Here is a 24,322-nt window from a genome sequence, read left to right as displayed (position 1 = left end):
GCTGATCATGAACAAACTGCATTTAGTTCATTCGTAGACTCTGTTGTTTTTTCTCCAAATGTAAATACACCAACCTAGGCTGCTGGGGGACTTCCCATGATGCACTGAGCGCCTCCCCTGTCCTCATCTGTCTCCATACAGTTAGATGCCACCATTGTATGTCAGTAACTTTGTGTCTGGTCCTCTCTGCAAGTATCTCTGGATCTGGAGCTACACGTTTAGATCTGCTGTTACCGTCCTCACTGACCTGCAAAGAGTTCATGTTCTCTCCCTCCTCCGTACCCTCATCCCAAACAGAGTTTTTTTCTACTTCCTGGCCAATAGAAGTTTCTTTCCTTCACACTGTTACCAAATGGTTGATCTGATCAAACTACAATAAGAGAGAGTCTTAAATAAAAAGTCAAAACAAGATAACTTTATCTGTTTAGAAGTTTGACATTACTGACTCTTCCTGTAACTTTAAGTTTTAAAGAACATTATTCTATGGCTAGAAAATCATGTTAGTCTGAAAATATGTTTTCAAACCATTGGTTTCTCATAAACACCTGTCACTCCATCTTCAAACTGTCCAGCATTTGAATAATTGAAAGGTTGTTTAATAACTTGGGATCAATACACAGGATAGTGTATTTGCTCAATACACAAACTTTAGTGTTAACAGACAGTTTGGAGTTAGTTTTTTTTTCTTTCCAGTGCTTGTTTTATTTACAAAAACACATTAGATAATGACATAAGAAAGTGAAAACAATATAACAACTCAAATCACACATAGAAAATATGAAGTAAAACACATCCAAATCAAAGACACAGCACCCACCACTACATGTTGCCTCCTGAATGTGTTGCTTTTACTGAACTCCAGAGGTTCAACAGGTGTGTGACTGAGCTGAAATCGGTTCCAGGGCAACAAAAATCTGATTATTTTACCCTACGAATAGGCTCTCCTTCCCTCCTGTTACTCTCTGCTCTTCCTGCTTTATCCTGAATTCTAAATAATCCCAGTTATGAAGGATTTTAATATGTGGCTCTGGTCTGATAAGTATTAAACAAATGTTGCATTTCTTTAAAAAAAAGATAAAGAAGCTACATTTCTGGCAATGTCATATGGTGAAATGAGCAGCCTTGGCGGAGGACTATATACCAAATGTCCAGAAGATAAAAGACAAGCTTGTTAAAGAATGTAATCCTATTGGCCAGCAACTTGTATTCGTCAGTGATTTCAGACCTGGCCTAATTATTGAAAAATTATTCAAATGAGCATTTTTTGATCCACCACCTCTCTGGTTAAGATTTCCTCATTCCCATATTCATATTCAGTTTAGGAAACTAGTGATATAGACAGCACACTGGGATCTATCCATCCATTCATCCATTCTCTATACACCGCTTTATCCTCACTAGGGTCGCGGGGGGTGCTGGAGCCTATCCCAGCTGACTCGGGCGAAGGCAGGTCGGACAGGTCACCAGTCTGTCGCAGGGCATGTTTAAGATCAAACAAATTGAAATATTTGATAAAGAAAACCAAAGTAAACACAAAACACAGTTTTTAAATAAGTAATTTCATGTTTTAATAGAACAAATGTGTCCAAACCTACCTGGCCCTGTGTGAAAAATTCTGTAAAGAAGAGTGGACCAAAAAATCTCCACAGAGATGAGAAAGACTCATTGTTAGTTCTAGAAAACGCTTGATTCCAGCTGTTGCTGCTGAGGGCGGCCGAACCAGTTATTAGGTTTAGGGGGCAATTACCTTTCACACAGGAGCAGACAGCTTTAATACCGGTAGTTAAAATCATCATTTAAAAACTGCATTTTGTGATTACTTGGGTTATCTTTGTCTGATATTTACATTTGTTTGATGATCTTAAACACTAAAATGGGGAAAATATTCACAAAAAAATATTTTTTCATATTTCATATCATACCATAGCAATGGTATAACATTAAAACAGTGCAGAATACCAAAGTATTTAAACCATATAATAAATAATTGCTGCCAGAAGGATGCACACATCACTGAACATGTCCTACTAATCTCTGAGTGCTGTGAACTGTTGTATGTTTTGCCTTCAGTTCCAAACACATTCTCTGAGTCAGAAATACTGCACTTCCCCTCCTGTCCAGGGTGACGCTTCTTTGATAACTGACATGTAGATTATGAAGTAAACCTGCTTCAGTGGAGCCAGAAGACCCTCGGTTTCCTACTGAACAAGGCATTTGCCGTGGTTCTTTGGTTGAGCTGGTAGATTCATTTCTCTCTGTACTTCAGCTTCCAGGATGCTCCTCCTCTGCTGCTCTGCTGCCTTCAGCTCCTTTGAAAGTCTTCTTTTCTCTTTCTTGGAAGTCTTTTTGGCCTTTCTGAACATCTTTGCTGTGTAGTGGCCTCCACCATTCTCCAAAATCATTCTGTCAATTTTCTCTAAGAGCTGGCTGGTTTGTTGCTGGTCTGTCACTTCATTGTTGAAGACGTGGTATCTGCCAGAGTAAGCCTGAATGAGCTCTGTGAGTTTTTCATTCTTTGAAATAAAGCTTTCAATCGTGTGTTTCTTCAGTTTGTCTCCATGTGTGAACAACACTAGTGAGTATTTGGCTGCATTCTCACCAAACATATTTTGAATCACCCTAACACTGTCCTCCTCCTCTGGAGTGAACCTACCCAGCCTTAGAACCACCAGGAAGACATGAGGACCAGGAGCAGATAGAGACATGCACGTTTTAATCTTCTTCAGCACTTCTTCTTCAGTGGCATCCGTGTCAAATAGGCCTGGAGTGTCGATGACGGCGACCTTCCGGCCCTCAACTTCTCCCTCAGCTCTTTTGCACTGAACTGTCCAGGAAGATGGAGACAGTTCAGACTGAAATGCTTTTCTTCCCAGGATGGTGTTTCCTGCTGCGCTCTTCCCTCCTCCTGTCTTACCCACCAAAATCATTCGGACTTCGTCGCTCTTCCGAGACCCTGCAAAGATAAAACATAGTAACATCACTGGTTTCAGCTTTTCTTTCTTTCGGTGCTAGCTCCCTATCAAATATTAAACATCAGTGGCAGCTGAGAGGGATACAGGTTTACTAATCAGCATCACACTGCAGGGAGGTTTCATTCTGTTTCTGGAATATCAAACAGCAAACAGTAAAACAGAATTCTGAAAAGGTGTTCTCAATAGCATACCACAACATGGAAGCAATCATCTGTGACAAATCATCTTTATTGTAATATTCTTTATATGTGTGTGTGTGTGTGTGTGTGTGTGTGTGTGTGTGTGTGTGTGTGTGTGTTTGTTTAGTCTTTTTTTTTTACAGAGAACATTTGATTTGACTTGATTTACAGATTTAAAAAAAGCACAACTGAAAGCTAATACAATGAAAGCACAGCAGAGCTAGTCTGTGGACCCTGATACTGCCACTTTAAATAGCAGTGTATTTCCAGTTTTCACTGGTGACTGACCACAGGACCAAGCATGTGGAATTCAGTATGAACACCTGGCACATGAAACAAATTTTAGAGTCCTTTTGTCATGCAGACTGACCAGGCCACCACACATTCTAGGTTGCTCACATCCACATACATGTACACCTTTATGGACAAAAACAACAACAACAACAATAACAACACTAGTTCTTTTGTCCTTCATACAGCTGTTTGGTTCATGATATTAATGTACAGGATCCCCCTACACAGCTTAACAGAATTATTTTAGATGCTACAAACGTATGCTCCATCAGTCATTAGGTAATAGCATTAAATTATGTTCATAATGTAAAGTGAAGATCTTGTTAAAGATGCAGCATTATACAAGTTCATTAGCTGTCTCTGATACAGGTACTAATTACATCATTTAGTGATGAAAAGTGATTATGAAAGTCATCCTTAATGTAAATCACATGTGCAGAGATTTTTTTTCTTAGATGCAGAAGCAGATTATGCTTATCTAGATGACCAGGACTTTTGTGGAAATAAAAAAATGCAAACTTAATTATTGAACTCTCCTGTATCTTTCTTATTGCACATTGCAGCGATCTGAGACTCTCACTACTATAGCGCCAACAGAAGCTCCAACAGCTGCTCCAGCTGCAACTCCAACTGCCAAACCGAGTGGACCTGCTGCAATTCCAAGCACGCCTCCAATGGCAGCACCGCAGGCGGTTGCTATAGCAATTGTTGGTGCTGAGGTGAACTCGTTTGATTTTTCGGCTCGAGATCTAGCTTCATGCTCGTATCTCATATGCACCCACTTCTCCTCCCTGTAGTAGGCCCTTCCTGAATTCATTCCTGCATATTTGGCTCTCAGTTCATCCAGCTCTTTCTGTCTCTGGTTTTCCATCTCCTTTAGAAGTCGCTCTTTCTCCTTCTCTATGGCTGCCTCTGCTTTCATGAACATTGCATTGGTGTAGTAGCTTCCACCGTTAGCCATGGTCATCTTCTCAATTTTGTCCAGGAGCTCACTGGTTTGTTGGGCATCTTTGATTTCATTGTTAACAACGTGATATCTATTGTAACATGTTTTAATGAGAACTTTCAGGTCAGGACTCTCTGAAATAAAGCCCTCAATGGTTTGGTTCTTCAGCTGGTCTCCATGTGTGAACAGCACCATTGTGTATTTGGCTGCATCTTCACCAAAAGTGGTCTGAATCATCTTGACCGTTTCCTTCTCTTCCTGGGTGAACCTGCCCAGTTGAAGAACCACCAGGAAGGCATGAGGACCAGGAGCAGACAGAGAGATACACATCTTGATCCTATTCAACACTTCTTCTTGGGTGAAATTTGTGTCAAACAGCCCCGGAGTGTCGATAACGGCAACTTTTCGACCATCAATGACTCCTTTGGCTTTCTGGCATTCAGCCGTCAGTGAAGATGGAGACAGGTCTGACTCGAAGGCTTCTCTCCCGAGGATGGTGTTTCCTGCTGCGCTCTTCCCCACTCCAGTCTTCCCAACCAGAACAATCCTCCTTTCGTTCACATCTGAGGCGCCTTTGTACCCTGTCAGGAAGAAATACACTGTTCATCATCACAGTGCTGCGTTATCAGATGAGCACACTCCAGATGGAAGAGAAAAAAAGAACTCAGCTGACTACTTATTTTGAAATAAAAGAACAGTCACTTACTAAAAGACAGTATTGTTGATCAGTTCGTGAATTGCTTTGTTCCAACAGTATAGTTGTAAAAAAAAATGCAGTTTCACTTTGTTTAGCACAATGACACTGCATTTTTGCTGTTATCCAACTGGTTTGGAACAACAGACATCCAACAAGTCAGACAACTCAGAGCATCCAGATTCTCTACTGACTGCATTGCATATGCATAAATGAAAGTGATTAAAGACAAAGACATTCTGCTTTAGCAAGTGTTGGCCCTGGTCTTCTGTGTGATTTCCGCTGTGTTTCTTGTGTCCTTGTTGATTTTAGCTCAGTTTTTATGTTTTTATGCTTTATTGCTATTTACACTATTGCATTGTGCTGCTGGAACGTCTTAATTTCCCCTCGGGGATAAAAAAGTTCATCTCATCTCATCTCATCTCATGTCATCTCCATCAGTCAGTCTGTTATTCTTATGCATCTGTCTCAAAATTTCTAAACACAAATTGCACATACAACCATCTTCTTACACTGCTATGTCCATACTGATAAAAAAAAAGTGTAAGTAAGTCCTAAATCTTCTGTTTGAACCATCCTCTGCAAATGTAGCTGTGCTACAAATCTGCAAACGCCTTACATTCTCCAGTCTTACACACTTTGGCTTAAATCATTTTGCAACACGTAATTTATATTAAAATATGTTGAGAACCTTCCAGCACAGGAGACACACAGCAGATAAAAAAACAAACAAACACACAAAACCCCAGCCCGGGTTTAATGGCTTTGACAAGTCAACTGTTTTTCATGCCGTTCTTCCAATTTTCTATTTGTGACAGACAAAGAAAATAAGATAAAGTGCTTACTCCATACTAATGACATTTTTGGACTGAATGCTGTTGTTGCAGTTATTACTGCTGCTTGAACATGAAACCAGTGAGACTGTTTTTGTTGCGCTGTGATTGGTGGAATTACAGATCAGTAGTGGTATAATTAATATACCAATATAATCAATACTAATTATATTATTCTTCAGCAAAAAAAAAGTATAAAATTCTAGACTACACACACACATACACTACCGTTCAAAAGTCTAGGGTCATCCAGACAATTTCATGCTTTCCGTGAAAGTTCTCACTTCTATTCATGTGTTTAATTGAGTATTTCTGATGTTACTTGTTTAAGTGCTTCGATTATATATTTCTGATTTGATTTGCCTTGTTCTGGTTGTACAGAACTTTGCTTCAATCTGTGGTTTTTCAGAGTGCTATATAAATAAAGTTGGATTGGACTGGATATGCTAACATAACTGCACAAGGGTTTTCTAATCATCAGTGAGCTTTTCAACACCATTAGCTATAACAGTGAACAGTGTCTACACTGGATTTACCATTCATTTAATTGTATCTTCATTGGGAAAAAAATGCTTTTCTTTCAATAATAATGTTCGAAACAATAATAAAAAATGTGGGGTTCTTTTTTATATTCTCTGTCTCTCTCTCTCTCTCTCTCTCTCTCTATATATATATATATATATATATATATATATACATACATATATATATATATATATATATGTATGTATATATATATAGATAGATAGATAGATAGATAGATAGATAGATAGACAGAGTACATGTGTCTGTGTGTATAAAGAAATAAGCACATCTCATGTAAATTGTTCGTCTTTCTGATATAACTGACGTTAGAATTGAATCCGTCCAGACTATCAGCTGAATAATGTACTCAGGATTGTATCATTATATGGAAGTGTTTGAACAAGCAAACATTTGATCTTTTGAAATTGAGCCGACAGCAGATCTAGTCCAAAAAAATAAAATACAATCAGTTAACATTGCATAGTCAATTTTACAGGTTAAAGACTTGCAAGTAATGTAAGGCTACCTGCCTGAAAACTAAAATTGAACCAGGAGTAAACTTGCTTAAAGGACAATGATCCTAAGCACAGTAACAAATCCACCAAGAAGTGTCTCAAAAGAATAAATTGAGGGATATGAATTCACTAGTCAAGAAAAAAAACAGACAGTACAAGCAAGAAAACCCTTAAACATCTTAAACAACATTGTCATATTTGACCTTTATCGCTCAACATGGTTTCAGAGAGTATCATATGTTTGTCATGGAAACACCTTTTGCTGTACAATACCTGATAGAAACAGTTACTTAGCTCAGATCTACCACATCTGCAGTCAGCTCAGACCACAGAAATAACCCAAAAAGTCAAACTAAGTGTTAGGAAGGAGGCTGTCTCTTACCTTGATCATTTAGCCCACTCATGTTGAAAAGTCAAAAGCTCAGTGGATCCTTCTGTTGTTGGTCTTGTCATGTGTGATTTACTTCTTCCTGTCACTTTACTTTTCTAACCAACACATGGGCGTTTCCTTTTCTCATTACGACCTGAGAGAGAACAAGTGCAACAAAGAACAAGGAAGGGTTTTTTTCTTCCTCAAGCCACTGAAACACTAGCATTTAGAGTCTGTTATGCAAAGAGACCTGCCTACAAACACCAAGCATGCAGTCACAGAACTGGTATTTCTTCTTCCCAGGAGCAAACAGCATCTGTGTGAAATGCGCCTATCATGAGAGAAGTTGTTCACCTGCCTAAAGTTGTTAACTTTAAGCAGGCATTTTATTCTCATTCCCTGCACTTGGTCCAGTGCCTGATAACTCTCTGTGTGCCCCAGATTACCAGATAGCCGTACCTTATCTCATTCCATCAGTCGCCTGGCTTGTCTCTTTTTAGAACTGCACAACTCAGTGACTGGAAACATTCCTTGCATGTTGATGGTGCAGACAACATGAAGCTCAGGCTGCAGCAGGTGTAGGAGCAGAAATGTCAGCAGAATAATGACATCAGTAAAAATGCCTTTTCGTAAACAGACATGGATGATGATGAGTTTTTATCCCAGCTTTAGACAAAGTCCTAAACAGGTAAAAAAAAACAAAAAAAAAACATAGTCATGCAGACAAACTTGTTTAACCTGCCTGTGTGGCTCTTTGCTTGTTTATCAATGTAAAGTCTTCATCATTATGTTGGATCACATGTTTTCACTCCTAGAAACTGATTGTATTTACTTAACTGACTGCTGCTTCTGTTTGTGCTGAATGTTTGGCGACAGTCAAACTACAAAGATATGGGAGATGTTGGTCTTGCTTAGCCAGTCCATTCTGTAGAACACAGAGGTGTGACTGCACATCCCTATTGTTCAGCTACATGGAAACACGCTAACTTCTTTCTGTTTCTTTAAATCAGAGTTTTTATGGCTGGGGCTAAGTGAATTATGTTGCTTTGGTATTCTGCCAAATAGTGACAGGTGGAATTCTTGTGGTGGAACATTTGCATGCAAGTAGACAAGCACTGTGATCTAAATGGAGACTCCGCTTGGAGTCCACTGAGGGGTTGGTAGTGTAGTGGAAAGTAGTTGTCTCGGGGGCACATCCGAGGCTACAAGTGGGGACGCCAGTCCTTCCCCAGGCCTGCAGAATCTGAGTGCATAAATGGCCACGTTTACATGAGACCTTTAATTCCTCTTTAATTCGGAAGTAAAATCTCCTTGTAAACACTTAATTCCGAATTAAAAAGTTAATTCCGAATAAACTTAATTCTGAAAAAACTACCTGGTTTATTCCGATGTTAATTCCGAATAAACCAATTCCTGTGTACTTTCTATTCATGTATACGGTTAATTCCACTTTTGTTAATTCCGGTCACGTAGCGATGACGTAGCGACCTTACTCTCCAGTATTCTATCTCTCTTCTCTTTGCCAAGTGATGCAACAGAAGTAGTACGCCATTGTCAAGTTGATTTTCAAAACGACAATAAAAAGCAAAGCAAGAAGCATGCTTATTAGTTGTTCTTCCATGTTCCAGGCAAATAGAGTTTGTTTTCTTCCGGTAAACACGAATACGTAAAGTCCACTCTCTGTCCAATCAGAATCCTCTCCAATGTCCAAGCATTAAAGTGGAATTGAGGAAGAGGTGGGTCCAGTGCGGTCCATGTAAACCTTAATTTGGAATCAATATTTCCATGTAAATGCGAAGCACAAAACTTTAATTCTGAATGAGTTTTTTCCGAATTAAAAATTTCATGTAAACATGGCCGAAATCTACCACAAGTACAACCTGGTCTCACAAGGATTCGTGAAACTGTCACGTAAATTAATCTATGGTTACGTGCGCACCAACACGATTTCTCATGTTTTACGTGTTGCTCACAACGAAATTCAAACCAATGTATTTCAAGCGGAGGACTTTTCATGCCACTCAGAACGTATTTCAAACGAATATTTTAAATGTAAAAGCGTCGCGAATCCAACGCTATATTTTGCATTACATCGTCCCATATATATAATGTGATTTTTGCTGCAGGATTTGGGTATTTGAGATTAAAAAACGTTAGTGTTTGTTTGTTTGCAAACGGGTTTGATTTTGTTTTCATATCTGAATCTTAATCACACCTGAATAGAACGTTTAATTAATCAAATATTCCTCGTGTGTCATGTTTCTCCTCGGTCAGATTTAAGCGAGTTACGTAGGGCATTTTGAATCGCTATATTATATTTTTAATGTAAAAGCATTGCGAATCCAACGCTATATTTTGCATTCGCAGGGGCCGGCAATTAGATGTGGCTTCGGGCCAAAATTTGTGTAAACATTATTGGGCTGTTTGACCGACGGGCCGGTGCGCTGGTATTTATTAACTAATTTTGAAGAATGGGTAACCAATGCCTGTATAGCTCAGCATGTTAAGCAGGTGACTCATGTACAAGAGCTGGTCTCGGACGTAGGTTCGATTCCGGTCTGCTTTATTATAATATTTTGGAAGTTTTTCATACACAAATGCAGATTTCTAAACGGACTGCTGTAAAACTTTTTAACATGATTGAAGATATCAAACTCATGGACAACTCCTAACCCATTGGACATTCATGCGGACAGACTCCTGTTTCAATTTAAAAAAAACAAAACAAAACAAAAACAAAACAAAACGTGCGGCACTTCGGCACCTTTCTTCTTCGGTGGTGTCTGTGTAAAACAATGTCCAACATGCAAACAGCACACCTAGCGCCATGAAGCACAAAATGCAGGTGTAAATCAATGGGGTGCTGAACATAGTAATATTCATAGCGGAAATAATAGATAATTAAAGCTGCAAGCAGCGATGGACGGGTCCTCGCATCCACGCTGGTCGGCGAATCCATGCACGTCCACCAGGTGGCGCTGTGACTGAGAGTGTATGTCGGCCTCTGAATCGCATCTGGACCAGAGTCCAATCATACATGTAAAATTTCAGCCAGACTGTAGCATGTTCAGAGCAGTTATAGAGCATTTCCTGTCTATCCACCAGGTGGCGCTGTAACTCAGAGTGTATTTCAAACAGTGGATGTGATGAGGGCTGGACTCTGATCACTCATGAAAAGTTTCAGGCTGATTTGATCATGTAGAGGCCAGTTATACAGCATTTATTGTCCCTCCAACAGGTGGCGCTGCGACTGAGAGTGTCTGTTGGCCTGTAGATGTGATCAGGATTGGATTGTGATCACACATGGAAAGTTTGAGGCAGATTGGAGCATGCAGAGGAGAGTTATACAGCAGTTGATGTTTCATGGCGAAGCATCAAAACGCTGATGGTCGCCATGGCCACGCCATTTGGCTTCTGGTTAAACTTTTGATAACTTTTCCAAACCAAGTCCTGCTGTGTGGACTGACAAAATTTCAGGTCTCCTGGAATTATCCCCTAGGAGGTATTAACTCTCAAAAATGAGAAAAATCATCAAAAATCTCACAATTAATCCAAGATGGCCGACTTCCTGTTGGGTTTAGGACATGGCTCCAAGAGGCTTTTTTGTGCGTCCTGATGTGCTCTATATGCCTCCCAAATTTCATGGATGTAGGTGAAATGTGCTGGGGGGGCTGTTTGTTAAAAATACTGTAGGGGGCGCTATAGCATGTGCAGTGCCGAGATGCATACGGTGTCGTTCCTTGGGTCGATGGTGATGTGTGTGGTAATTTTAGTGAGCATTGGAGTATTTCTAACCTGTCAAATAGCACTTTGTTTTGCATGGCGATATTTGGTTGCTACGGCAACAGCGTTGCATGAAATGTCACACCCTTCACAGTGTGTGATTGTCAAGAGGTGAAGACTCGACTGACCAATTTCCAGCATGATATCACCAAGTTTGGGGCCATTGTACCTGAAAATATAAGGCCTTAAACTTACTATTACCAACAGGTGGCGCTATGACTTTTTCAAAATTTATGGGTGTGGATGTGTTCAGACTGGACCTGGTATCCAGCATGTGAAGTCTGAGGCAGATAGGATGTTGTTCAGCTGAGATATGAATCGTTACATTTTCATGGCGAAACATTGAAATTGGTTTGGCCGCCACAGACACGCCCTTTGATGACAAGTCACCATTTTCACTGGGATGCATCATCAATGTGTTTAGGCTGTTGTCACTGCATTTGAAGTGAATATGATCAACCGGGTAACAATAGGGCATGAAAGTGTAAAAGATGTCTATTTCCTGAAACCACAAGGTGGCGCTATGACTGTCAATGAATATCCCTATGTGGATGACATCAGGACAGGACTGTCATCATACATGTAAAGTTTCAGGCAGATTGGAGCATGTTGAGAAGAATTAGACACCAATTCCTGTTTCATGGCGAAGGATCAGTTGTTTGAGGCTCCGCCATGGCCACACCTTTTGGCTTCTGGTTGAGTTTTTGATAACTTTTCATCAGAAAGGTCTGGTGCATGTACTGGCCAAATTTCAGTTCTCTCAGACTTATCCACTAGGAGCTATAAATTTTGACAAATGTACAGCAAATTCAAGATGGCCGACTTCCTGTTGGGTTTAGGGTGTGGCTGTGATTGACTTTTTGGTGTGTCCTGATGTGGTGCATATGCCCACCAAATATTGTAGCTGTAAATAAAACATTGTGGAAGTTGGCCTAATGACCACTTTTTCAATTTTGCAGGTGGCGCTATAGAGCCATTATTCCACACATATGCGCAACTCCCATAAAATATCAAATTTTTTGCCAGTCCTGATGTGCACGCCAAATTTCACGCGTTTTGGAATATGATAAGGCCACCAAAAAGGCAATTCATTTCCCGAGGAGCGATTAAGTTTGAAAAATTTACAGCAAATTGAAGATGGCCGACTTCCTGTTGGGTTTAGGGCGTGGCTGTAATTGACTTTTTGGTGTGTCCGGATGTTCTGCATATGCCCACCAAATATTGTAGCTGTACATGAAACATTGTGGCAGTTGGCCTAATGACCACTTTTTCAATTTTGCAGGTGGCGCTATAGAGCCATTTTTTCACACATATGCGCAACTCCCATAAAATATCAAATTTTTCGCCAGTCCTGATGTGCACGCCAAATTTCACGCGTTTTGGTTCATGATAAGGCCGCCAAAAAGGCAAGTCATTTCCCGAGGAGCGATTACGTTTGAAAAATTTACAGCAAATTGAAGATGGCCGACTTCCTGTTGGGTTTAGGGCGTGGCTGTAATTGACTTTTTGGTGTGTCCAGATGTTCTGCATATGCCCACCAAATATTGTAGCTGTACATGAAACATTGTGGCAGTTGGCCTAATGACTACTTTTTCAAGTTTGCAGGTGGCGCTATAGAGCCATTTTGCCACGCACATGCGCAACTCCCATAAAATATCAAATTTTTCGCCAGTCCTGATGTGCATGCCAAATTTCACGCGTTTTGGAGTATGATAAGGCCGCCAAAAAGCCAATTTACTTTACGGGAGAAAAAAATAAATAAATAAATAAATAATAATAATAATAATAATAAACCCTAGGGTTTCAATAGGGTCCTTGGCACCGCTGGTGCCTTGGACAGTCGGTGCCCTGGCACCGCCTGTCCTTCGCACCCTCGGTGCTCGGACCCTAATAAACCCGAGGGTTTCAATCGGGTCCTTGGCACCGCTGGTGCCTTGGACAGTCGGTGCCCTGGCACCGCCTGTCCTTCGCACCCTCGGTGCTCAGACCCTAATAATAATAAACCCTAGGGTTTCAATAGGGTCCTTGGCACCGCTGGTGCCTTGGACAGTCGGTGCCCTGGCACCGCCTGTCCTTCGCACCCTCGGTGCTCGGACCCTAATAATAATAATAATAATAATAATAATAATAATAATAATAAACCCTAGGGTTTCAATAGGGTCCTTGGCACCGCTGGTGCCTTGGACAGTCGGTGCCCTGGCACCGCCTGTCCTTCGCACCCTCGGTGCTCGGACCCTAATAATAATAATAATAAACCCTAGGGTTTCAATAGGGTCCTTGGCACCGCTGGTGCCCTGGCACCGCCTGTCCTTCGCACCCTCGGTGCTCGGACCCTAATAAACCCTCGGGTTTCAATAGGGTCCTTGGCACCGCTGGTGCCTTGGACAGTCGGTGCCCTGGCACCGCCTGTCCTTCGCACCCTCGGTGCTCGGACCCTAATAATAATAATTAAAGCTGCAAGCAGCGATGGACGGGTCCTCGCATCCATGCTGGTCGGCGAATCCATGCACGTCCACCAGGTGGCGCTGTGACTGAGAGTGTGTGCTGGCCTCTGAATCACATCTGGACCAGAGTTTAATCACACGTAAAATTTCAGCCAGATTGGAGCATGTTCAGACTAGTTATACAGCATTTCCTGCCCATCCACCACCAGGTGGCGCTGTAACTCAGAGTGTATTCCAAACAGTGGATGTGATGAGGGCTGGACTCTGATCACTCATGAAAAGTTTCAGGCTGATTTGATCATGTAGAGGCCAGTTATACAGCATTTATTGTCCCTCCAACAGGTGGCGCTGCAACTGAGAGTGTCTGTTGGCCTGTAGATGTGATCAGGATTGGATTGTGATCACACATGGAAAGTTTGAGGCAGATTGGAGCATGCAGAGGAGAGTTATACAGCAGTTGTTGTTTCATGGCGAAGCATCAAAACTCTAATGGTCGCCATGGCCACGCCATTTGGCTTCTGGTTAAACTTTTGATAACTTTTCCAAACCAAGTCCTGCTGTGTGGACTGACAAAATTTCAGGTCTCCTGGAATTATCCCCTAGGAGGTATTAACTCTCAAAAATGAGAAAAATCATCAAAAATCTCACAATTAATCCAAGATGGCCGACTTCCTGTTGGGTTTAGGACATGGCGCCAAGAGGCTTTTTTGTGCGTCCTGATGTGCTCTATAAGCCTCCCAAATTTCATGGATGTAGGTGAAACGTGCTGGGGGGGCTGTTTGTTAAAAATACTGTAGGGGGCGCTATAGCATGTGCAGTGCCGAGATGCATACAGTGTTGTTCCTTGGGTCAATGGTGATGTGTGTGGTAATTTTTGTGAGCATTGGAGTATTCCTAACCTGTCAGAAAGGGCTTTGTTTTTCATGGCGATATTTGGTTGCTACGGCAACAGCGTTGCATGAAATGTCACACCCTTCACAGTGTGTGATTGTCAAGAGGTGAAGACTCGACTGACCAATTTCCAGCATGATATCACCAAGTTTGGGGCCATTGTACCTGAAAATATAAGGCCTTAAACTTACTATTACCAACAGGTGGCGCTATGACTTTTTCAAAATTTATGAGTGTGGATGTGTTCAGACTGGACCTGGTATCCAGCATGTGAAGTCTGAGGCAGATAGGATGTTGTTCAGCTGAGATATGAATCGTTAAATTTTCATGGCGAAACATTCCGATGTTGACCAGACATTCAATTAGCTTTTCATGATTGACTCTGTCAAATGCCTTTTGATAAGTCTATGAAGCAGGCATAGACATCTTTGTTTACGTCATTGCATCTTTCAGTGATAGTTCTTAAGTTGGAGATGCCTTCTCTTGTTCCCTTGCCATTTATAAAACCACTTTGAGTTTAATTTATTTCACTTTCTATGATCTTCTTGTTCCTGTTCAGTATATGATTTTCAGTATATGGCTCATAAGACTTATTGTTCGATATTCAGAACATTCTGTGGCCTTTGGTTTCTTAGGAAGTCTTATGAATATGGAGTCATTTATGTCACCTGGAAAAGTACCAGTTTTGTATACCATATTGCAAAATTGAGCGACATGGTTAATGTTTTCTTCATCCAATGATTTTAAGATCTCGGTGTTAATGTTGTCCAGTCCTGCTGCCTTGCCTGATTTTAGGTCACTTATTGCCTTCTTTACCTCATCCACCAGCAGATCTTCACCATCTTCATTTGAAGGCAATTCTAGGTTGTCATTTCTTGCATCACCATACAGTTCAGTCACATATTCTTCCCACCTATTTTTGATTTCATTTTCATCAAATAGCATATTGCCATTTTTATCTTTGATACACTCACTTCCTTTGTTTGTCTTTTGTTTTCCAGTCACTTTTACTAATATGTTGCATATTAGTAAAACACGATAAAGTTTGCCAATAATAACTGTTACTCGTCTTCTATTTTTGAAATGGAATTTTTTTTAATGATATTAGAGAACAAGGTCTGATGGTAATAAACATTTTATTTTATTATTACATTATTTTTGTTTTATTATAGTTGTAAAGCACTTTGTGATTTTGTATCTGTGAAAGGAGATATCCAATGTAAAGGATTACAAATAGTTAGGATTGATAGTTTGGAGACTTGTAAGTTGTGGAGTGCAGGAAAAATAACGTTATCACTCATTGCAATGAGATATGTTTGTCACTTCCAACCCTCTTAACACTACTGTGCTTAAAAGGCATGCTTTCTTTGAAAAAAATCTCCAAAATACAAATGTTTTTTTTAGAGTCACAAACTGTAAAAATGGAAAGAATAGTTCAGCTTTCCGACTGTTTGTAATAAATACCATCAGTTGAGAAAAAATATTGTAAATAAGCTTAAAATGTTTGGATTTCATTGTAGTCACTTTGTTTAAAATGTCAAATTCAAAAATTTACCAAAAATAATGATGAACGTTTAAAAACAACAACAACAAAAGATTCTCTGCTCTGCATGGCACCTGAGAAGCCATGACTGACTCAGGCCAGTTGTGAGCATCAACCATGTGACCAAAATCCAGACACTTTTTGGGTGAAGCTTTCAATTCATTTTCAATACATTTTATTTACTAGTTCAAATGTGCCATCTCAAAACAGTTCAATGAGAAAAGTAAATACAAAATTATAGAGAGAAACCCAACAAATCCATAATTTCCTTTGGATTCCCCGTCTGAGCAAGCACTTGGCGACAGAGGGGAGGTAAAACTCCCTTTTTTAGGAAGAACCCTCCGGCAGAACCAGGCTCAGACAGGGCGGCCATCTGCCTCGACCGGCTGGGGTGAGGGTAAAGGGTAAAGAGAACAGGATAGTAGATAGAAAACAGAGAAAGCACAAGAGAACAACAACTACTTCAAGGTGAGGCCAGGAACCGCAGGTCCATAATGTCAGCTCCATAACACCGTTCTGTACAATCTGACGTCTCTTCATCACGGCCAATCACCTGTTAGGATACGTGGCAAAAATCAGAAAAATAAATTAGTCATATCTGCCGTGTAATCAACATTTTAAAAGTTGACTTGAGACAAAGGGTTTTCGAATATACTTTCACACTATCTATGCTAAAGACAAGCACGTCATTTCCCTTTGAATTATTTTTTGATTTTTTTCCATGTGTTTTAAATTTAAGTATTTTTATTATTGTTCTTTTTCTTACTTATTTAAAATCCTTTTATATCTTTAATGTAGCACTTTGAGATTTTGCTTAAATGAAAAGTGCATTACAAATAAAATGGAGTATTATTTTTACTATTATTATTATTAATAAATCATTTTAGCTCTTTGAATTGAATTGAATTCTATGTTAGCAAGTAAGTTATGCTATTTGGAGTAAGCCTTCATCTGTCTGTCTGTCTGAACATGTATATACACAATACACAAACTGTGTATTGCATAGCCTGCATATTACATTTACAAATAACATACTTGCATATTTTAATAAAAATAATATTATATATATATATAATTATTCTTTTGATCTATTTTGTGCTTTGTACTATTTAAGTACATAATATTTAAAACTACTGTCCTAATTTACACACTGTCAGTTCATAACAAATGTCTCAAGTCACTTTACATGACAAAATGAGGACTAGTCCATTAAAAATTAATTACAGACAGAATCCCAACAAATCCTTTGGATTCCCCTTAGAGCAAGCACTTGGGACACTTGGGAGGAACAACTCACTTCAAATGGGAAGAAACCTTGGGCAGATCCAGGCTCTGAGAGGGCGGTCATCTTCCTCGACTGGTTGGAGTGAGGGTAAAGGAGAGAGAGAGCAGGATGTTAGACAGGAAACAGATCAAAGCACAAGAGAACAGTAAACCCAGCGAAGGTTACTGAGGTCAATACCTGTGAGACTGAAATGTGAATGCAGGCCATCGGTGCTGCTCAGTCCATCTCATCAGGCACACAGCAGCAGCTGAACGTCTTCATCCAAGACAAGATGCGTTGGAAGCGGTTCTTCTTCTTCTTTTTCCTCTTGCTTTGCTCCTTCTCGCTGTCTTCAGTGTACTGGTGGTTCTGCTCGACCTTCCTGAACTGATCATCTTTGCTGACGTTGCTGGTGTCGCTGCTTTCACCGTCCTCAATGTCTTTAGCAGCTTTATAATCATCACTATGCTCATTGTCCTCATACTCGCTGCTCTTCTTCTTTTCCCGGTCATTGTCCTCATCAGGTAAGCCTGTCAGGTCAATTCTATTTTCAGGGTCTGCAGGCTTAACCATGATGAACGTGCTGGAGGAGGGTAGAAGTTCATCACTAAAAAAAGGAAACATACACTGTTGGGTTTACGTCCGACAAGCAGAGAATGTAAACATGGAAATCAGCAAAAGTCCATATCAGTGTTTTGTCACTTGCTGGGCTGTGAATACCTCACAACTTGTGTACAAAGTAAATAGAAGCACACTTACCAACTGCTGGTGGGGGAGTTGCTTTTGAGGTAGCTTCTGGTGATAAAAGGATGGCTGAGGATATCACTGGGGGTAATTCTGTCTTTCTCATCCCACCGAACCATCGCCTTTAACAGCTTGATACACTCCCTCCTCTCATCAGCCTCTGCTTGGTTGTCTGTCTCAGAATACACCTGGTGCAGAAAACGTTTGGAAAGTACAATAGTGGTCAAGTCACCTTCAACCTGAAATATGAATACAATAAATGAACGTCACTCTTCAGCAACTAGCTGCTGCTTCCTAAACTACCTACCGTTATCATTTCATCCAGAGAGCCGAACGTGTGAGATGTAGGGATTCTGGCAAAGAGCCCAAAATACTCTCTCTGTGTCTGAAAGAAGAAAACAAAGATGCTTACTAAAGCCTTCATCTTATTGAGTGAGTAGAGGTCAGTGGTAAAATCACAGTAGGAGTATTGTACCTTCAGCCGCCACCAACCACTATGCATTTTCTTAAAAAATCTGTGTGATCTCCAACCAGCTTCGATGAGATGTTGAGGTGGCGGACCCAGCAGACTGATCATTTGTCGGAGCTGCAGACAGAACACAACACCACGTTAGACCTGAAGCTAATCCTGTGACGGCTTCTAATGCATTTCAGCTACAGTCATTTACTCACCATCCAGTATTCTGTGTCTGATCCAAAGAGAGCAATGCGAGTCACCATCCAGGCCATCGCACAGCCTAAGGACCAAACATCGATGGCCTCTGAGTACGGCAGGCCCAGGATGATTTCTGGAGCTCTGAATGTGGAAAAAACATCAAATGAAGATGTGGCACAGTAGACAGTAAGGAGACAGTGCTGAATTAAAGATTTCTCAATGTTGAAAACTTATCAGTATTATCATACCTATATGGTCGTGCTTGGACTACATCTCCTGCTTCGGCTTCAAACTTGTACTTGGCCAAACCAAAGTCAATGAGTTTGACCTTGAAGGGCTGCTTCACATGATCCACCATCATGATGTTATCTGTCTTCACATCAGTGTGGATTATCCCAGCACTCTTTGTCGTGTTCAAAGCTACGGCCAGCTGTTAGAAACAACAACATTTATCAGGAGTTTGTTAAAGAAATCTGTCACATGACAATAAAAGTAGAGGTTGTAAAGGTTCCTGAACCACTGATGCTGATTATAGCACCAGTGTAGGAGATAAATATAAGGAGACAATAGAAGGTCACACCTGTTGAATTACTGTACGGACGTGTTCCAGTGGCATTGGCTCTTTTAAACCACGTACATAGTCCCGCAGGGTGATGTCCAGTTTTTCCAACACCAGGAGCCGCATACTTTTTACAAAGACTTCTCCCTTGTACTTGATGATATTGGACTCGTCTGAGTTGTGGCTCATGAGCTTTTTTAAGATTTCTGCCTGTGGAGACATAACATGTTTGCTGAGCCACATGGTCCAATCAGTTCTTCTCAACAACTATGAAGCACATTAGATGACCAGTGCCACTACTCAGAATCTTATAGTGGTACTGCCATCATTTTAAAAATGTCTTTTTGTGTCACTCTTCAGCTGAAATCCTGTGTTGAGTATATGAGTGTCCTACCTCACGGTCTAGATTGTTCCTTTTGGGCATCTTTATCGCCACGTGCTCTTCACTGTTGTCTTCCACACATTCCAGCACCTTTCCATAGCATCCAAGTCCCAGGTTTTTCACCAGCGTGTAGCCTTTTGGGACTTTGGTACGCGGCGTTGTGGTATAATGGTACATTTTTATCGTCTCACAGATGACTGAAAGTGAAACAGACACAAAAGAGAACCATGATCTATGGATGTCCTGTTAAACCGTTGGTAATCTACCACACTGTTGTGATCTCAGTTTTTAATCAAATTTGCTAAATATTGAACCAATTATCACAAAACAACAGCACTGAGTGTTACACCCTGTTCTGAATTGTGTTATAAGGCATATTGGACAGTACTGCAGCAACATTACATGGATGCTTCCTCAGAAACTCCAAAATGTTTACTTCATTAAACAGAAGAGTGGAGTTACTTACCTCACAAAAGTTTGCTTATCTAGATTTTGTTGAAATATGGATGTCTCTGAGGTTGGTTTTACTAAACTACTCAATAAACTCATAAATAACTCAGTAAAATAAAGTGAAAAGGTGTCTCCACTAAGAGTTTGTGTGTTTGACATGAATTCTAGAATGCCTTTAAAAACAATTAGAAAGCTCTCAGCATTGTTTATTTTAGAAAATGTCATGTTAAATGACAATATCTCAAGAACCAATACAGATAAAACATGAATTTAAAACATGAATTTTTCACCATCTTTTCTCGTTTCAACTACAGGACAAGTAGAAGAAATAATCTCTGAAATAATCTCTTTACAGGAGTACTGGTTGGTTTTAGTTATCCAGTTAGGATCAAACTTGAACACATCATTTACCTACCGCACTGCTGAAATCTTAGATTTGAATAAACGATGTTAAAAATGACACGACAAGCACAAAACTGAGTGTTACATCCTGTTCTGGCTCACAGATTTCATTACAAACTGGACAGAGTTGTAGAAAAACAGATTTTAAAACTGCCTTCTGAATGTTTCCTCTGGTGTTTGCTTCATCAAACAGAACAGTGAAGTCACTTACCTCAAAAATGTTCGCTTCTTTGGACTTTGAGAAAGGTTGATGCTGAATTTAATCTTGATGTCCTGCTAGTTTCGATATACACACGTGGACAAAATTGTTGGTACCCCTCAGTTAAAGAAGGAAAAACCCACAATTCTCACTGAAATCACTTGAAACTCACAAAAGTAACAATAAATAAAAATTTATTGAAAATTAAATAATCAAAATCAGCCATCACTTTTGAATTGTTGATTAACATAATTATTTAAAAAAACAAACTAATGAAATAGGGCTGGACAAAAATGATGGTACCCATAACTTAATATTTTGTTGCACAACCTTTTGAGGCAATCACTGCAATTAAACCATTTCTGTATTTGTCAATGAGCGTTCTGCAGCTGTCAACAGGTATTTTGGCCCACTCCTCATGAGCAAACAGCTCCAGTTGTCTCAGGTTTGATGGGTGTCTTCTCCAAATGGCATGTTTCAGCTCCTTCCACATATGTTCAATGGGATTCAGATCTGGGCTCATAGAAGGCCACTTTAGAATAGTCCAACGCTTTTCTCTCAGCCATTCTTGGGTGTTTTTGGCTGTGTGTTTTGGATGGTTGTCCTGTTGGAAGACCCATGACCTGCGACTGAGACCAAGCTTTCTGACACTAGGCAGCACATTTCTCTCCAGAATGCCTTGATAGTCTTCAGATTTCATCGTACCTTGCACACTTTCAAGACACCCTGTGCCAGATGCAGCAAAGCAGCCCCAAAACATTACTGAGTCTCCTCCATGTTTCACCGTAGGGACAGTGTTCTTTTCTTCGTATGCTTGGTTTTTGAGTCTATGAACATAGAGTTGATGTGCCTTACCAAAAAGCTCCAGTTTGGTCTCATCTGTCCAAAGGACATTCTCCCAGAAGCTTTGTGGCTTGTCAACATGCATTTTTGCAAATTCCAGTCTGGCTTTTTGATGAGTTTTTTTCAGCAGTGGTGTCCTCCTTGGTCGTCTCCCATGAAGTCCACTTTGGCTCAAACAACGACGAATGGTGCGATCTGACACTGATGTACCTTGGCCTTGGAGTTCACCTTTAATTTCTTTGGAGGTTGCTCTGGGCTCTTTGGATACAATTCGAACGATCCGTCTCTTCAATTTGTCATCAATTTTCCTCTTGCGGCCACGTCCAGGGAGGTTGGCTACTGTCCCGTGGGTCTTGAACTTCTGAATAATATGAGCCACTGTTGTCACAGGAACTTCAAGCTGTTTAGAGATGGTCTTATAGCCTTTACCTTTAAGATGTTTGTCTATCATTTTTTTTTCGGATGTCCTGGGACAATTCTCTCCTTCGCTTTCTGTTGTCCATGTTCAGTGTGGTACACACCTTTTCACCAAACAGCAGGGTGACTACTTGTCTCCCTTTAAATAGGCAGACTGACTGATTATGAGTTTGGAAACACCTGTGATGTCAATTAAATGACACACCTGAGTTAATCATGTCACTCTGGTCAAATAGTTTTCAATCTTTTATAGAGGTACCATCATTTTTGTCCAGGCCTGTTTCATTAGTTTGTTTTTTTAAATAATTATGTTAATCAACAATTCAAAAGTAATGGCTGTTTTTGATTATTTAATTTTCAATAAATTTTTATTTATTGTTACTTTTGTGAGTTTCAAGTGATTTCAGTGAGAATTGTGGGTTTTTCCTTCTTTAACTGAGGGGTACCAACAATTTTGTCCACGTGTGTATTCCTGTTGTCCTGCTGCAATCCTTAAGACACTGTCTAGAGCTGACTCCACACTGAGACTTAAATGTGGTATGAATTCTAGAAAGTCTATGATGTCACATTCTGACAGCAGTCTCAGCACTACTCCGTTTAAACGTAAACAAATGCAATGGAGCAAATATGTGGTGTTGTTATTGTTTGAACTGTCATACTGACAGTGAAAATAAATAATAAATGAAGTTACTTTTGCTGAAGCTAAATTTGTGTTAACCTACGAAGCAATCAAAACAATTAAACAAATAAATCACAAACTGATTTAATATTTATTTTTAAATCAAACAATTGTAAACATGGAAACTACAGAACCTGTTTTAACAGTGAAATATTTCATTTCGTCAATGCATTTAATCTACAGAAAGGAACTCCCTCCACATTCAACTTAACGTGCACAAATACGTTATTGAGGCTTAAAAACATTCCTTTGGGTGCCTCAGATAACATGGTTCAAACCTTTAAAATGGCGATTTTGCATCTCTTTGAAGACATTATGAACTGCAACCAAGTCTTCAGCCAGTTTGCTCCACAACTGTTAGGATCTCTCTTGATTTTTCTCTTGGGGGGGCGCACTTAATTTACCAAACCAAATAGCAGAGTCGGCAACACCGGAATACAAGAATTGATGTAAATTATGTTCACAGCCATTTGATGTGCTATTACTATGCACCACTACGAGGGTACACCTAAGCACTACTGCTGAGTCAAATAGACAATTAAATGCACGTAAATGTTACCAGCTAGTGAATCTGAATTTATCTCCCCAGTGTTTGATATGATTTGCTCCAGATAAGGTGTAATTGGTACACACAAACCCTTAAAATCTCCTTTTCTATAATTAAACAAATTAAGAATGCATAAATATGCAAAACTATTTTTTACTTCAAAAGTAAAAAAGAAACCATTCATTTTTCCAGCTTCAAAGAGTGCCAAGTGCTTCTTTTGTCCAGCAAAATCTTTGGAACAACATATTTATATTTACATACTCAAATAAACAAAAACAAATCAATACCTGTGAAACCAACAAACATTGGACATTTTCTTAAAAAAACCTAACTATAAGGCTTAAAGCAGACAGTGCTTCTGTGAGCTAACTTTTACATTAACAACCTTACATGGCAATGACAAAACAGCAAATCTACATATTTAAGATCAAAGCAATAAAAATTTGTCACTTTGCCTGAAAAAAAAAATAGTGAAACTGTAACCCTTTAACCAATCCTGGAATGATACAGGTCTAACTACTGCCTAGGTTCGAAAGGAGCAAGGTTGAATGTAATGACCACACCAGTAACAACAGTTTACAGTATTTTACTATGCACTTTTAAATTGCAACAGGAAATACAAAATGATTTAAGAAAAATAAAAAAAGAGGGCCCTTAAAACAAAATAAATTGTCCGTGTGTTTTTTTTTTTTTATCTGCTCAACGCTTGGAAATATTGTCTTAGTCAAAGTCAGCACAGATCAATTTCACATTTAATCTGTGAGTCCAAAGTCAAGAGATCTGAGTATCGAAGTGCACTTCTGTTCACAGTGATCTGAGACCTGTATGATCCAATGTCCTTCACGATCCTACCATACAGCAGAAGGTTGGATCTGCTGTTTCAGCAGAACACAAACGCTGGTCCTAAAGATCAACTGGGTGGCTCGCCATCCTATGAATCCACTGGAACACAGATCCTTTTTTCAGCATGCAGAAAAGACCTGACCTGCATTTGAAGAAACACAGGCCTATAATCTCTGTAGTTCTCTAAATCTTGTTGTACAACATATCAAAAATCACGACACAAAATTGTTTGCTTAAGAAATATAAACATTCATCAATTGTAACAGTACAAACTAACAAAAAATATAATGTTAGACTGTTTTTTAGTGTATTAGTAATATGGATAACATATCACTTCTTCATCTTCAGC

The 24,322-nt window shown here is 39.8% G+C and overlaps 1 protein-coding gene across 1 annotated transcript; it reads right to left on the bottom strand.

Moving 5' to 3' along the window:
- Nucleotides 1-3,268: 3,268 nt before the first annotated feature.
- On the bottom strand, nt 3,269-7,408 carry LOC110968993 (GTPase IMAP family member 9-like). Its single transcript, XM_022219014.2, has 2 exons — nt 7,341-7,408; nt 3,269-4,972 (listed from the first exon to the last, which is right to left on the bottom strand). Exons 1-2 carry the CDS (start codon nt 7,360-7,362, stop codon nt 3,993-3,995), a joined length of 1,002 nt encoding a protein of 333 aa, XP_022074706.2. The 5' UTR covers nt 7,363-7,408; the 3' UTR covers nt 3,269-3,992.
- Nucleotides 7,409-24,322: the final 16,914 nt, after the last annotated feature.

Source organism: Acanthochromis polyacanthus, chromosome 1 (assembly GCF_021347895.1).
Source record: "Acanthochromis polyacanthus isolate Apoly-LR-REF ecotype Palm Island chromosome 1, KAUST_Apoly_ChrSc, whole genome shotgun sequence".
In the NCBI taxonomy this organism is placed as follows: domain Eukaryota; kingdom Metazoa; phylum Chordata; class Actinopteri; family Pomacentridae; genus Acanthochromis; species Acanthochromis polyacanthus.
This window is presented reverse-complemented; position numbering and strand designations above follow the sequence as displayed.